This window comes from Tetrao urogallus (genome assembly GCF_951394365.1).
Source record: "Tetrao urogallus genome assembly, chromosome: 7".
Taxonomy (NCBI): Eukaryota; Metazoa; Chordata; class Aves; order Galliformes; family Phasianidae; genus Tetrao; species Tetrao urogallus.
Window position 1 is genome coordinate 43,603,358 of NC_136820.1, and position 15,789 is coordinate 43,619,146.

Below are 15,789 nucleotides of genomic sequence, written 5' to 3' on the forward strand. Positions count from 1 at the left end.
AAACTGACAGTTTAAATGAATTCTCAGGAATGCTTCAGGAAGCTTTTTTTTTTTTTTTTTTAATTGTCAATTTGAACTTCAGATAAATCAATTTAGAGAATCAACTCTTTTTTGAACTGTATGTTTCAAGAACAAATACTATTTCAGAAAAAAAAAAAACTTAAAATAATTAAAAACCATCATACTTGGAGGCATTTCACTAAAAGACACAGGCACAGATTGCTCTGCTAGAACAGCAGATCTCAGATACTCGAGCAACATGGCTGTCTTTGGGGATGTTTGATACATAAAAAGCCACATCTAATAACTACAGTGAACAAGATGAATGAAGTTCACATTTCAATACGCATAACAACTCGCTTAATGTACATCTCTTACCTTTTTGCCAGCAAGCAAATCCTCTCCAAGCAAATCATCTTCAAGTTCACTGGAAAATATTAAGACATTTTTCAAAGTTGAACCTCAGAAAACAGAAAGACACATTATTTCGGGTACATGGCTTAGGAAAGTAACTTGAGAATTTTTACTGATTCCACACAAAGCTTTCCTTTCATCGAAACATTTAGCAAGTTGAAAAAAAAAGATTTTAAAAGTAACCGCAAACCAGACACATTAAAGTATCACTGCTGTTGTGCAAACACTTCATTTCTCTTTATCCCTTTCCAAATCCATCCTATCATGACAAAGTACAAAGACCTAGGCAAAGCATATTGCTTTACGACATGATTAGCCAGATCCCTGCTCCAGGTCCTTCTTTTTAAGGCCTCTTGGGCATATTGTCCAAATTGCTCCTTCCCACTTCCCCACAGAAGCTACAGGTGAAACAATGCCATGCTGCAGGCAGAACTCAGCCTCCAGGCTACACCATCCAAGCTGCATTTGAAGAAGAAAGCACTTGGAAACCAGCTAACCTGGGAGGCATTAAGGCCTATAGATTTTGTGAAAGCTCCAAGCTTCAGGAGGAGGAAATAAAGACAGGTCAAACAGACATCTGTGGGACTACAGAAATCAGGTCTGTGGCTCACCACCACTTTGAGAATGACTAAGAATTCAGGAAACAAAAATACAGGGTTTTGGCTCACAAAACTTCTTTCATCATATAAAAATCTCTGCCATAAAGAGGATGCAACAATAAGGAACTACACTCCTATGATTAAAACAAGTTGTTCTCTCCTCAGTGAAAAGGTTGTCTAGCCCCAGGAGACCCACCCTTCAATACAAAATACTTCTTACTGCCAAATGCCAATATTAGAACAAGCACCAGCTAATACTAAAATGAGATGACAGTGATTTGATGTATGAACTCTAACTCAAGAATTAGAATCCATTTTAACCTATACACACTTAAAAAAAAAACAAAAAACAAAAAAAAAACCCACAATCAATCAAATTACATACAAATTAAATACCCCAAAGTGAGAACAGTCTTTATGAGCAGAATCAAAAGCAAAGATAGTTTTCATAGTATTTCTGCCCACAAAAAAAGAATGTATTTGCCACTCTTTCAAAGCAACTAGAAAGCAAAGTCATACTGGAGTAAATGCGTAAGAGTTCTTTAGAGTTCCAGAGGAAGACTTAAAGTTAAAGGCAATCCCAAGGCATAAAGCATTGCTAGAGTTGACAGATAAACCTTGTTAAGACCTAGCTAGTGTACAGATAGCGCCTGAAAACATAAAAAACAATCTTCTGAGAAAAGTGATTATTTTCTTTATCAGCACTAAATAGGATGTTATCACCTGCACACAGTATTTGTCTGTAGTTACCGATCTCAAACAGTTCCAGGAATGACTGAACATTAATAGCAACTGTTCTGTGATCACTGTGAGCAATATTAAGCACAAATTAGGCCATAAGACATACCACGCATTCAGTGAGTAGAAGAGCTAGAATTTAAGCCCTTCATTTCAGAGACAGAAAACTTTCTGTAACAGAATTGTTTCCAAACAATTTAAAGCCAAACCCAAGGTAGGGAAACAAGTCTGATCTCTTCAGCACAGAATTAGCTGCCAGTAACCTGACAAATGCACCGAGATTTGAAAACACTTCCCAGCAGTACAATCCACCACTGACAGCTTTTAATAAATAGCACCAAACAAATTGCAAGAGACAGCAAGCATGCGTTGCACAAACATTCAAAGACAAAAGCAAGCCAAGCTAGTAAGAAGTTCGGATCAGAACTGTAAAACAATGAAAGATTGACTTTATTATCTAAATATATTTAGGGCTATTCAACATATCACTAAAAAACTTTTGATGTGATTACTTTCCTTTTTAAGAAAGACTTGATCAATAGAAGTAATTGCAAACGTACTCTAAATATAACATGACAATCAAAAAAACTGCACCAGCACATAAAAGAAGCTCATAACAACTGGGAAGTTGTCATAGTTCATAGTGTTTTTCTATGTTTACGTTGTTTTTTTCTTCTTCTAAATGAGCAAAGTTGGTTACTATTTGAATAAACAAAGAAATAGTGGAAAGCCTACACAATAAAGCATACATGGCTCAAGCTTCTTTTAAATAGCTAAATCTGAAGTTACAGGTCAGAAGGAAGAGGAACCAGAATTACCAGATCTCACTTCTTAAAGCAACTAACAAAACCACTACTACAAGATTTTAGGTCAGCAGGGAAAAATAGAGAAAACCAAATGGCTGCAAGCTGATACCAAAGCCATACAAAACAAATTAAGCTGGAATAAAAGTACACACCCGTGACAGTTCCAAAGGAAACTGATCCTCACTATCACCAAGACAAACGTCTTCCTAATGCTGCAGTTCTAGGAAAGTAGGGCTACAGTAATCAAATAGTTTGCTGCTCTCAGAAGAGACAGACTCATTACCTGCCCTTCTTTGACTTCAATATTCATTGTTCCCCCCAGTGAATTAATTCAGCTCACCAGATCAGCAAGAGAAAATACCCTCAAAAAAGAAACACAACAAAATGGAAGACATTTTTTGCCAGTACAGAGAAACTGTCCCAGAGGAGAGTCAGAAGAAATAAATGTCCACAAAAATCAACTATCAAATCACTTTTGTCGTCTCACTGAACAGCACCAGAACGGTACATTTCTCCCAAACTCAAGTTTGCAGCTACTTGTAGAGATAAACATATAAGTTAACAGCCCGTGATAAACACATCAGATTATATGGGCCTTTCTGGCCTCTGATTTCATGAGCATGCCTCATTAAACATGAGCAGTAGCAAGGACAAATGTTTTGAGAAAGAATGTTAAAATAAAACCAGAGAAAAGCAATGGGAAAAATTCTCTAAGAACAATGTGATATTTGTACTCCAAAATAATAAAGCCCTTCTGATTCTCAGTAATCACCCTCCACTGTTTGAGAACAGAAAGAGCTGGGAATTCAAACTGGTTTACATGTCTGGGGGATGGGACTCTTAAGAAGCAATGCAGTGCATGTGTGGATGGATGACAAATCAGCCCCTCACCCTCCTCCCAGAAAAGTAAGGAAAAGTTGCAAAACAAAGCACGAGGAATCAAAAAAATCCCATGTTCATTTATTATTTTCAGTAAACCATGACCTATACAGAACAGGGCCAGCAGTTACAAAGTTTCAAGCAATTACATTAGGCAATAACATACTCAGGAGCAAGGTATTCACTGTCGCCCAGACAAACACAGAAGTCAACACTTCCACAAGAGAGCACTGCAATCTATGGAAAAGTAGTATTAAAATATTAATAATTCTAACATTTGCAAATGAAATAATGCTCCATTAGATAAATTTGTAGGAAGCATTCTCTCAAATGATCAGCAAGATGACTGGGTGATCAGCCTGGTGGATGAGGGAAAGGCTGCTGACATACTCTACATATGTCAGCAAAGCTTTTGGCTTTTTGTCTCCCATAGATTTCTCCCAGGGAAGGTGGCAGCCCATGGCTTAGACAGATACACACTTTGCTGGGTAAGGAACCAGTTGGAGGGCTGGGCACAGAGAGCAGTGGTGAATGGAGTTAAATCCAGCTGGTTACTGGTCACGAGTGGTGATCCCCAGTGTCTGTCCTGTTTGGTATCTATACAGATGACCTGAACAATGGGACCGAGGGCACCTTCAGCAAGTTTGAAGATGACACCAAGTTGAGAGAAAGTGCTGACCTGCCTGGGGGTAGAAAGGCCCCTCAGAGGGACTTAGGCTGGATAGCCAGGCTGAGGCCATTGAGATGATCTTCAACATGACCAAGTGCTGGGTCCTTCACTTTGGCCACAACAACCTCATGCATCACTGCAGGCTTTGGTAGAAGGCAGGAAAGCTGCGCAGAGGAAAAGGATCTGGGAGTATTAGTCAACATCCAACTGAACATCAGCGAGCAGTGTGCCCAGGAGGCCAAGAAGGCCAATGCCACCCTTGTTTGTATCAGAAATAATGCAGCCAGCAGGGGTAGAAGGTGATTGACCCTCTGTACTCAGCTCTGACAAGGCCACATCTTGAGTACTGTGTTCAGTTTTGAGCTCCTCACTACAAGAAAGGCATCTAGGCCCTGAAGCGTATCCAGGGAAGGTCAACAAAGCTGTAAGGGGACTGGAGCACAAGTCCTACAAGGAAAAGCTGAGAGAACTGGGATCGCTTACTCTGGAGAACAGTCTGGAGAAGAAGAGGCTCGGGGGGACCTTACTGCCCTCTACAACTACAAGAAAGGAGGCTGTGGTAAGGTGAGGGTCTGCTTCTTTTCCTGTGTCACAGCAATAGAACAAGAGGAAATGGTCTCAAGTTGTGCCAGGGGATGTTCTGGTTGGATATTAGGAGAAATTTCTTCTCCTAAAGAGTGGTCAGGCTCTGGAACAGGTTGCCCAGGGAGATGTTTGAGTCACTGTCCCTGGAAGTTTTCAAGAAATGTGGAGATGTGGTACTACAGAACATGGTTTAGTGGGCAACATTGGTGGTAAATGGATAGCTGGACTAGATGATCTTAGAGGTCATTTCCAACCATAATGATTCTATGAATCACCAGTACTGAACCTGAAACCACTTCCCTTACAATTCTACTAAAGAATAAATAAAATACAACTTCTAATAATAAATCAAGAAAAAAATGAAAGCAAATTTAAAAGACAAAGCATTTGTCTAAAACTCTGTGTTTCAAAGTCTCAGCTTAGTGAAAATACTCCATAACCTTTCTCAAGTCCTATGAAAATAGCTTTGCTACCAGGGGTTTACCCGTAGCAATGCACTGCTTCTTCCAGTGGAGTAACTGTCTGACTCTTCCAAACCACTTTTCACAGTAACAGTAGCTCAGGACAGGATTTAATAGAGGGTTGTTAAGAGTTAGAGTAGTGTGGTTAGGTCGTGATTGGACTCAGTGATCTGTAAGGTCTTTTCCAACCTGAGCAGTTCTATGATTTAGTCATTCTAAGCCAAGGTAGGAGAGCTACAAAACAAATGGGGCCAACCAACATCTAAAAGTCGACCATGAAGTCAGAAGCAAAAGGAAAAAAAAAAAAAAAAAAAAAAAGATATTCTACTACTAACATTTGTCCATGACATTGGTTTCAGTAATTCTGAGGTGTCTCATGCTACCTCAAACACGACATCACATTTCTGGGGCTGGGAGACAGCACAGTACAGCGAGTTGCCTCCAACAAGTTATTTTAATTGCATTCTCAAAGCAGATCAGTTCCTTGATGCAGTTCACCATCCAACCCACAGCTGTGCTGGCATGACAGAGCAGCAATATCCTTCACAGCAGAACATTGTACACTCAAGATATTGTCTGAGTTCCTTATTCATTCTTACTTACCTCCTAGAGCAATAAGAACTGCTCACTCAGCCTAGCAGGAAAGCACGGAAGAGGAAACTAACTAATCCCTTAGGAATGACAATAAATGCAGAGTAGCTGCTTCACTCCCACGGCTCAGCTCAGTGGAAAACTACTTACAGTAAAGTTTGTTTACTACAATCACAAGAGTGATTATTAGATAAGACTTGTTTCATCTTTTTCCCCTTTTTCACAGTGAAACCTGGTGACAACTGGCACAGTCTGAACAAGTCTCTCAGCTGCCAAACAGGAATAACAAAAAAATCAACTTCACAGGAAGTGAAAAGTTCTCTCCCATAAAGAACAGACAAGTCAAATCAGCAGTTAGACATAGGTTTTTCAGAACACACACACACACACACACTCTCCAAAAATAACCAAGTTCATGCATATTTCTAAATCCTCATAGCTGTCATATATTTTTCAATAGAAGGTCATATGTAAGCTCCATTACCAAAGGATTTTGAAGAATTTAAACATCTATTTTAAAAATCCCCAAATTCAAGTACTAGCAAAAAATCTGTTTAAGCCAATTATTAAGACCCTACTAAAGATGTAGAGGAAAACCAGGACAGTAATTGTAAATTTAATTACACACCACAAACGCTTTATACTTATCTAATTTTAAATAGCATCTCTTCATAGTGCTCTCTATATTCCTCAAGGCAAGTATACATTTGGCACAGTCTAACATCTGCTGACACATGCATAGCAACCAACATCTTCATTAGTATCTAAATGTGCACTACTGCAAATGTTAGAATACAAAATGTGAGAATCAGAAAACACAGCAATGTCATTTAATATACAGAAGCTGAACATAAAAACATTCTACTCACCTGTCCCACTCATCATCTCCAGCTCTTCTTCTCCAAGATCTTTCTGCACCAGGCTTATCAAATTGATCAAAGTCATCATCTGTTTAAATACAAAACAAAAGAAAAGGCAACTACGTGAAATAATTCTTATTGAAATTCAAGGTTGTTTCTAAAGCAACCACTTCAGAGACAGAAGCTTCCCAGGAATTCATGAAGCTCAAGCACACTGGAGGTCAAGGAAATGATGCCCAACAGTTCTTTGCTTGCCTTGTGCGCATCACACCCATCCATCCACACCGGGGTCCTGGAAAGGTACTCTGAAAATGACAGCAAGCATCAGCACAACACAGGAAGGCACCAGCAACCCCAAGAAGTTGAAGGAAGCGAAGGAAGTCAGGCGTAAAAACCCTTCAATTGTTTCAGCCGGAGTTTAAAAGAAAACAAACTACACAAGAACTGGAATTAGCTCACTGTTACTAAGCATACAGATATCCAGTCATCCTCCAGCACAATCCGTGCTCAAGTCTTTGTCTAAGTACAATGTCAACAATCAACTGGTTTTCTGCTTTTCTGCCCTTAACAAGCCTCCAAAAAAAAAAAAAAAAAAAAAAAAAAAAAAAAAAACCACCAAACCCAAATCTACCTTTCCTCTTAAAACTCAATCTCAGCATTCACCACATGCAACAACACATCTATTCACTTCTGCACATAACCAAAATACAAGTATTAGTGACCAACACAAATCAAAAAGAAAAAACAACATTAAAAATTGAAACTTCTTTTAAAAACTGCTGGCTTAGTGATGTTCCCAGAGCTGAATTTTCCATCATATGTAACTATGAAAATAAGACTGCTCAGTATGAATTACAATGCAATAAAAGATGTGTGGCAACTCGCTGCTTTTGAAACAGTAGACAAAAACAACTCTCCTTGATTCCATTTACTGCCCTCAGATATGGCTATATTTTAAATGATATTCTGTGTTTTTACAACTGAAACAAACTCCGAACTTCCACCTCTCTGCTCAAACATCCACGTACCACAATCTCCTTCAATTCCTATCCTACTCATAAGGAAAAGCCAGATATTCAGACACAGACTATCCTCCTCTTGAACACCAAATTATCCAATTTTGTGGTCACTAAAAGAACTGCCACATTGTTTTCCCTATAATCATTCAAGACCATGCAGCAGGGATTATCACAGTGGATTGCCATTTTAAGGCAGAAATATCCTGCAGTGCCACTGTTCTTACAGCTGAACTGCAGTAATGCACTCACTTGATATAACCACCTACAAAGGTTGTTTAAAGTAATATGCCTGAGTTTGCAGTAACCCAAATTAGCAATGCTCACAGACTAAGTCAATGGAAAACAATCATCATCACCACAAAGTCAGCAATTTCTTTCTATGATCTGCCTGTTTTCCTTGCAAAAAAACCTGAGGTTTTGTGTCCCAGGTACCACCTTTAGAAGCATAGAGCATTTCATTATAAACCAACACAGCTTGAAGACAAGATCTTAGATCTGTCATGAAGAAATCCAGCACACAACTCTTACACAGATGGACTTGAACTGCAGCTAAGTTTAAATCTAGACAGCACGCACCAAGCTATACACCAAAATCTTCTTCTCTGTTAATGTTACTGTACAGCAAAAAAGAAAAACTCTTCACTACAACTCAGTATCTTTCTAGGCCAGATACTTCTGTCTCACTGACAGGAAAGTGCTTCCACTTAATATTACCTCCAATGATGAGAACAAATTCCTGTCAAATTTCTAGTGCATGTCTGGACCCCCATTCAGTCACTGACACAAACTTCAACTCTTCCAACCTCTCAAAAATCCTCCCATTCTACTGAAGAGCAACTCCTACCAAAATCCAAAGCTGCATTACACTCTTTCAAAACTCTTTTCACAAGTGCTGTGTGGCAGGATGCATCCCAAAGCCTCAGCAATGCCCAGTCAGTGTGTGAGCAGTGAGTGGAGCTTCTAAGAGCTGCTCCAGATGTCCCCATCACTTCCTTGCCATCATTTCCCATCTCATCACACACTTACGACACCAGGATCTTTGTGGCAAGAGAGGAAGCTTTTTTTTCTAGGCTTTATACTTATCTGTCCCTTGGCATTTGACACTGACAACAAGCACCACAAATTACACCACTTTGCCATCGATCATCATCGGAATGCAAAGTAGTTCTTAAATCTCCTTTAGAAAATCAGGTTACCACCCAGCCATGGACCTGCAAACATTATTCAGTCCCAGATTCAAGGCTTGAGACAGCAAACACTGAAATGGACACCGAGGCCTTACACATGCAGTGCCACTTGATATTTAGCATATCTTTGGCAGAGTGGCTTGAGGTTTTGTTTCTGAAGCTACGTTTTCCAATCACGCAGGCAAAAACAGTTAACAACAACCCGTGTAACCTTTGTAGATGTTTCCCCTTGAAGAAGTTGATCTTTGTGTCAAGCATGGTTAAGTACTCATAAACATTAACTTTTACAGAAAGACAAACAATCAGCACCGGGCACATTGCAACAGAAGACTTTTTCTTGCTTGAATAATTCTATCTTATGTGGAAGGTGGAAAGGAAAAAAATGAAGGAGGGAAATCCATGAACATAGGGCCTCTAAGCAGGAAAATGTCCACTGCAGGATGTGAAAGACGTTTTGTGTTTCTTGCAGTGATATCACTGCAGCCAGGGATGGAACACTACAACTGCTGCCAAGACATGTAACACAACAGCTAGGGCTCCTTGTTGCAACTCATGCTGTTCATGGCAAAGCTCACCAAGGCGTGTGTAGATTAATAGTATCGACTGGAAGATTCTGACAGTTGATCACTAAACACAGAGAGCCTCTAACTTCCAGGCAGCACTGTAAGGGAAAGAACAAGACCTGTCACATACCAAAAAAAAAAAAGCATTAACTGAATGACAAAACAGGAAAGACCAGTTATTTAGAAAAATGAAAGAAATAATCCAATACTTGGTTATTCCTCACGGCAGCACTGAGAAAATCACCATTTGCAAAGCTGCAGAAGAGTTGCAGGATGCAGCAGAATGACCAACCCTGGCTGCTGTTAGGCCTGCCTGCCTCACAGGGCTCTGGGCAGCTGGAATCCAGAGTAAGCACAAAGACTGCCAAACACACTTCATCCCCTACACTAAAAAGGTCTGACTACTTCCTACTTCACCTGGAGCAGCTAGAGCAGAGCTGTAAGCTGTTGTACAGCTCATTTTCTCCTTTCATCATATCTGATCTCATTTGTCTTTTTGTGGCAGTGGTCTTTTGCTCCCCTCCTCCTACCTTATTAGAACAATTTGCCCACACTAGAAACCCACTGAATTCAAGCCTCATTTCCCCTCTGGCTATGCTGATGGTATTTCCTACTCTCTGGTCCTCCTTTCAGTAAAATTTACACTAATAATTTTCCATGTAAAATGGTCCTAAGCCACACAGTCAAAGTCTCACAAGTGTGGGAGGTGAATCAGCAAGAACACTGCAGAGCAAAGCTCCCACATATCTCAAAATGGTACCAAGGCAGCCTAAAAAGGTCGTTCTACATAGCAACTGTTGCTAAGATGGAATACGTTACTGTGTTACTGCAACCCAAGATTTCCAGCCAGGGAAAAACACTTCATGGCCACACTGTTGTTGCTACAAAAGCACCTGCACACACTCTGCACGGTCTCTGGAACCTCCTTCGCAGTTCAAAATCACGTACTTTGGCCCGCTTCAGTATTTCACAATCAAAAATACCACACTTACCATTACTTTTAGGCACTGAAAAAGCACCAAAGATTTCTCCTTAACCTAAACAAGATGAAGAAAGGCTAAAACTTGCAATGAAGATCCAGTCAACGGAAAAGAAAAAAAATTATCACACACTGCTTATGCAACGGGCTTTTAAAGTAACTAGGTGTACTGCTTCTGGGCACAACTGAAGGAGGCTACTTTAAATAAATAAATGGGGATAAAGGAAAAGTCATTACCTACATGGAAAAACACTGCTTCTCTATACTTAGATCTGAAAACAATCATCTCCATCTTGATCTCTCCCATTCCCCAGTGCTGTGCTCGAAACACTCGATATGACAACCTGACAAGCACGAGTCGCAAGATCAAAAACAGTGTACAAGCTTATCTGGTAAACATTTTCTTCATGTTTCATCGCAAGATTTAATACAACACAAGTACTGTATAGCCTGGATTTCCATTACTTGAGCACACCACTTCAGTGCTGTTGCCTTCCTCTACTGAATTTTCTTTCACATCTCTTGCTATGTGATACAGGCGAATAGCAAGCTTCAAGAGGAACAGCCATTGCTAAAACATGGGGTGGAAACATAACTGTACTATTAGTACCAACTGAATAAAAACTTGTGCTTTTCTTGTTATGATTAGTTACGGGGTCAACACGAACCCCTGACCTGTGATGCAAACCAAACGTGATGAAGGACTATGACTCCTGCTTCACTTCTGACAGTCAAGCTCCCTATCATAAAAACTGCATTCATTCAAACAACTGTTCTATGCACAGGAGAACACATGCAGGAAAAACACCCCACAAACACAAACAGTTTGGTTTATGTGTTTAGAGACAAACATCATATCATCTTCATGTTGGTAAACAATTACTCATACAAGCCTCAAGCATTCAGTGATTAAGCATCTGTCACAACACAGCAATTGCACAACGTGTCCCTCAGCTTCTGGATTTCTTCCCACGTTTATAGTGACGCAAAGCAAGTCGCTAGCTATAAGAATGGAACGAACAGTGATATGCCACAGGTACTGAAGCTCTTCCTGATCCGTGCTTGAAAGGAGTATCTTAAAGGAGGAAAAAAATAAAAAATAAAAAAATAAAATAAAAAAAAAGGTTGCATTTAAACCAAGTCATAGAAAATGTTTCCAAAGCCTGCTTGGAATTAGTAATACATTTGCTTTGGAAAAACAGTAAGTGTCATGATTTCTTGCCTCACAAGCACGTCTAACAGTGAATGAAGGCCAAAGGCTGAAATGAAATCCACATGAGCTCAGCTCCCAAATGGCTTCGGACACCAATGAGAAACTTCAACTCTTCAGTACCTTTCATAGCCAGCAAACATTGGGTGGACCAGTAACACTACTTGTCTGGAGGTCCCTTTGGCTGAGCCTGAGACAATCAACCCTCTTTAACATTCTAGACTGTAAGTTCTATATGACCTAAAATCTTAAGTCAAGCATTTGATGTAACAAAGTTTGGGTTTGGCTTCAGCTTCGTAAAAAAAATAAAGCAGCAATAATAACAAAAGCAAGTGATACTCTGGTTAGGCTAATAATTATAATGACCTTAAATGATATATGTGGAGAAATGTAGCTCTTCCTTAAAGCCTTTCAAAACATACATACGTTTAGAACTGTTATGCTTGAAAGCAAATATGCTTGTAGTAATGTTTTCTGGCACTAGTCCTCAGCTGATACAGTAGCCCAGCCATACTTCATGATACAGGTCTCTGTCACCCTGCAGTTTGAGTGTATACATTTCAGTGTAAGTGTCCAGCTGCATCACTCCATGCAGCAGCGTGCAAAACCCAGAAAATGAACCACATCCAGGACTCTACTCTCATTCAGGCATAAACACAGAAGCTTTACCCATTAAGGTGCCAGTGCTATCAGAGAGCAAGCAATCAGCAAGTGCTCTTGCTTAGTTTTAGTGTGAATGTGCTGAACCATCTCATCCTGAACAAGATTACTACCATCAATTTAAAGCTACATTTTAAATATCAAGAAAAAATTTCAGCAACTATACCGTACAGTTGTTATACTGTAACATTCAATGTTTGCTCTGGTCCCAGTTTTGCATGCAGGTTTGCACTAAAGTTTGGCAATCACCACCTTAACCATATCAACAGACTGACAAGCAACTGTAAGATCTCAGAGCACACATGAGCACTCGATCCTTATGTATCAAGCCAATGTTTCCCAAGAGCTTAAAAAAAAAAATAAAAGTGACCAACAACTCTATACAATCTACACAACAGACAAACCAACTTCCTTCCTTCCATCCAATCTGACACACACAGTGTTGAGCAGACACAGCAGTTCCGTACTTCAACTATCGGCCCCGCATCATATCCTTGCAGACAACAATCTGCATCTGCAAGGACAAAATTCTTCACTTTGCCAAACATTATGTCAAAACAGTGTCACACTCAAGTTCCATTTATTTTTCCAATACTTATTTTGCACATCTTTACTAATCATCTGTAAGCATCCTTAAAAAAAAAAAAAAAAATAATAATAATAATAATAATAAAACATTTTGTTGTATCGCCACAATTTAAAGTCAAGAACAAACACTCTGAGAATGAATTCTAAAACATTAACTCCTCAAGCTGAAACCTGATCAAGTAATGAACAGCTTTTAAGCTAAATAACCACACTGTCCTGGTCTTTTCACCTAGGAAGCCTTTTGCCCAATTGGATATCACTATTGACTTTAGATAGCAGCCTCTTATCAAGAAAAGTTGTGTATGCCATTCCTGTAAATACCAGGCTTTTTGAAGTGAGTTTAGAAGTGCACTTAAGAACTTCCACCAGGAATTTTACTTGACTAGTCATACTAACAGTAAGCATGCAATAGACACTTTTGCTAGTCTGTTTTTCATTCAATAAAGTGTTGCAAGGTGACCACCCAGATTAAAACCTCTACTGTTTCCATAGAAAACATATCACATTTAATGGACCATGGACCTCCATTTATTGGCTCATTCAACTTTTCCAACAGTTTTAACACACAAATTGAAGTAATTAGGAAGTGACAGTTTCTTTAAAATACCCTTCACTCACAGCACCAGCAAAAAAACTTTCACGCAAATCAAAAATGCAAACATTTACCTCCACATTATAAGTAACCAAATCACAGAAAACAGCACAAGAGTTTCTGTAAAACACTTAAAAGAGTGCATGTAACATCTTCAACAGCAATGCTCAGTATATTCAGAATATTACCAGTTGGTGCTGCCCTCCCGAGCCCAAAATTTTCAATTTTTAAATTTGGGAATTTCCTTGTAACATCTGCCTTCAGTGATTGCTTTTACATACTTTGCTCACCACTGTTTGCTTAACAGGTAGCAGCGTGAGCACTCCAGCAAGTGCAAGCCACGTTCTTCTCTGTGATGGCTACCAACAACAAAAACAGCACAGAAAATATCACAAACCATCATGCAAACAAGGACCAATGCATTAAGTAATGACTGATCAGAGCTACCTAACCTGCTATTCCCAGTGAAGGTAAGGCACACAGCTCCTAAAATACACACATTCCCTAAAAAATCCTCTTGCACGGTTCACAATGGGGTGTTTCAGTCTTTTCTTTAAAAACCACTCAAGCAATAGTTTTAGGATGTGCTTGATGTGCCCATCAGAACAGCACTGGGTCCAACCATCATTTGACATGCTGCAAGTAGAAGCCTAAAAGCAGCGCAGTGGTGCAGCCAAGAACCCTGGGACCAAACACCGACTTCGTTTTACACGTTCCAAGCGAGACGCTCTGCTTCTGGGTTACCTGTGAAACAAAACTCTCACGACCGCCGAGATTAGTGATCAGCTCTTCAAACAGATCACACGCCGTAAATGCACGAACACGGAACCAAACGAACGGAAGCTTCAGAAGTAAACAGACCCCAGAACGCCTCCATTCCACCCGGGATTCGAACCGGCGCCAAGGGACGAAACGGAACGAAACCGCGGCCCAGGAGAAAGAGCCAACGGCCCCAGCAGCCCCGGCACCGCAGGGCCAACGGCGCGGCCACTCCCCCTCACCCCCCAGGTCGGGCTCCCACCGCGGCCCCTCGCGACAGAGAAGCGCCCGCTCCCTTCCGCCCCACCGGCGGGCCCAGCGCAGGCCGCACAACCCACCTGCTCCTCCTCCCAGCGCGGCAGCCATGGCTCCTCGCCGTGCCCAGGCGGCGGCAGGCCCCGACAGCGCCTCCGGTGCCGCCCCCGGGAGCGGCGGGGAAAGGAGGGAACGGGGAAGGGCCCGGATTCAGCGCCCGGCAGCGGCCCCTCGACGCGCAGCCACCACCGGCGAACAACAAACTACCACAACATGGCGGCCGCCACCGCCGTCGCTGTCGCCGCCGCCGCCCTCGCGTTGCATGATGGGATGGCGGAGGACCGGTCCCTCCCTCTCAAGGAGGGAGGGCGGTAGGCACCGCTGGTTGGTCAACGAGAGCCGCGGACGGCATCCGCTGCGCACGCGCAGTGCTCTCAGCCTGAGGTTTAGATGGCTGGGCGGACGAGGCGAGAGTGCGCATGTGCGGGAGGTGGAGCGGGCTGAGCTGCGCGCGGATGAGGGGCGGGAGTGCGCGTGCGTGGTGTCCGCGTTGGGGTTGCAGTTGTGCGGCGTTGCGTAGCGGCTCGTTTGGGCCCTCGGAGGGTCATAGAATCGCTTGCAGCGTCAGCGCGCCTTCCTCAGTGTCCTTCGAGTTCGTCTTCCTGCTCTTCACCGCACCACCCAACCCTTATGGCTGAGAGCGGTTTCCCAGCGCTCCACTAGCTCCCTGGGCAGCCTATTCCAATACCTCCCCATCTCTGAGCAGAAATTTTTCCAAATATCCGATGTGACATAGCACTCTAGATCCAATCTGCCTGCAGGCTAAAAGTCCTTTTCCACTGCTCGTTTCTCTAGCCATTTCCGTCCTAGCTCGGTAATACACTCCTCCTTTTCAGAGGACTAAGTGACTCTGTGACCACAGGGCAGATCAGGTCGCTGATGTCACAGAAAACTAACCTTTGAGAGCCAACCCGTATTAGCTTTCCTTCTAATGGGGGAACAGAGCTTGTGGCATTCTGAACAGAGCAAGTTAAGGAGTATAGAAACGTGCCCTGATATACAGCAAACTTAGTTTGTGCTATTTGTAAAGCCCAATGTGAACTTAAGGAATACTGTGGAGCCTCCTACAGCAAGACTAGTTCAAGTAACAAGCAAAACTTTCCCAAGTGGACAAATCCTCATGGAAATAATTAACAATGTTAATATTTAAATTATCAACATTATCTGATTAAAGCCATGCTAAGAGAATAGGGAAGTTCTCATGTCACTTTGCTCCAGGCTCCCTGAAGACTCATCCCTGCATTGCATTTGGTCTCATTTTTTAGCTTTGCTTCGCAACTGTACAGCTAGTGATTTATTCTTGATAGACTTCTG

General features: G+C 41.5%; 1 protein-coding gene across 1 annotated transcript in view; it reads right to left on the bottom strand.

Annotated features, from left to right (window-relative positions):
• The window catches only part of RBM33 (RNA binding motif protein 33), a gene marked incomplete at both ends in the record, with an annotated part of 89,155 nt that extends 74,629 nt beyond the window's left edge, over window positions 1–14,526 (bottom strand). Inside the window, 3 exons of the mRNA XM_079538145.1 lie at window positions 379–427; window positions 6,613–6,691; window positions 14,499–14,526. Of these exons, the coding sequence (XP_079394271.1) occupies window positions 379–427; window positions 6,613–6,691; window positions 14,499–14,526 (156 nt within the window). The remainder of the gene's footprint in view (window positions 1–378; window positions 428–6,612; window positions 6,692–14,498) is intronic.
• Window positions 14,527–15,789: the final 1,263 nt, after the last annotated feature.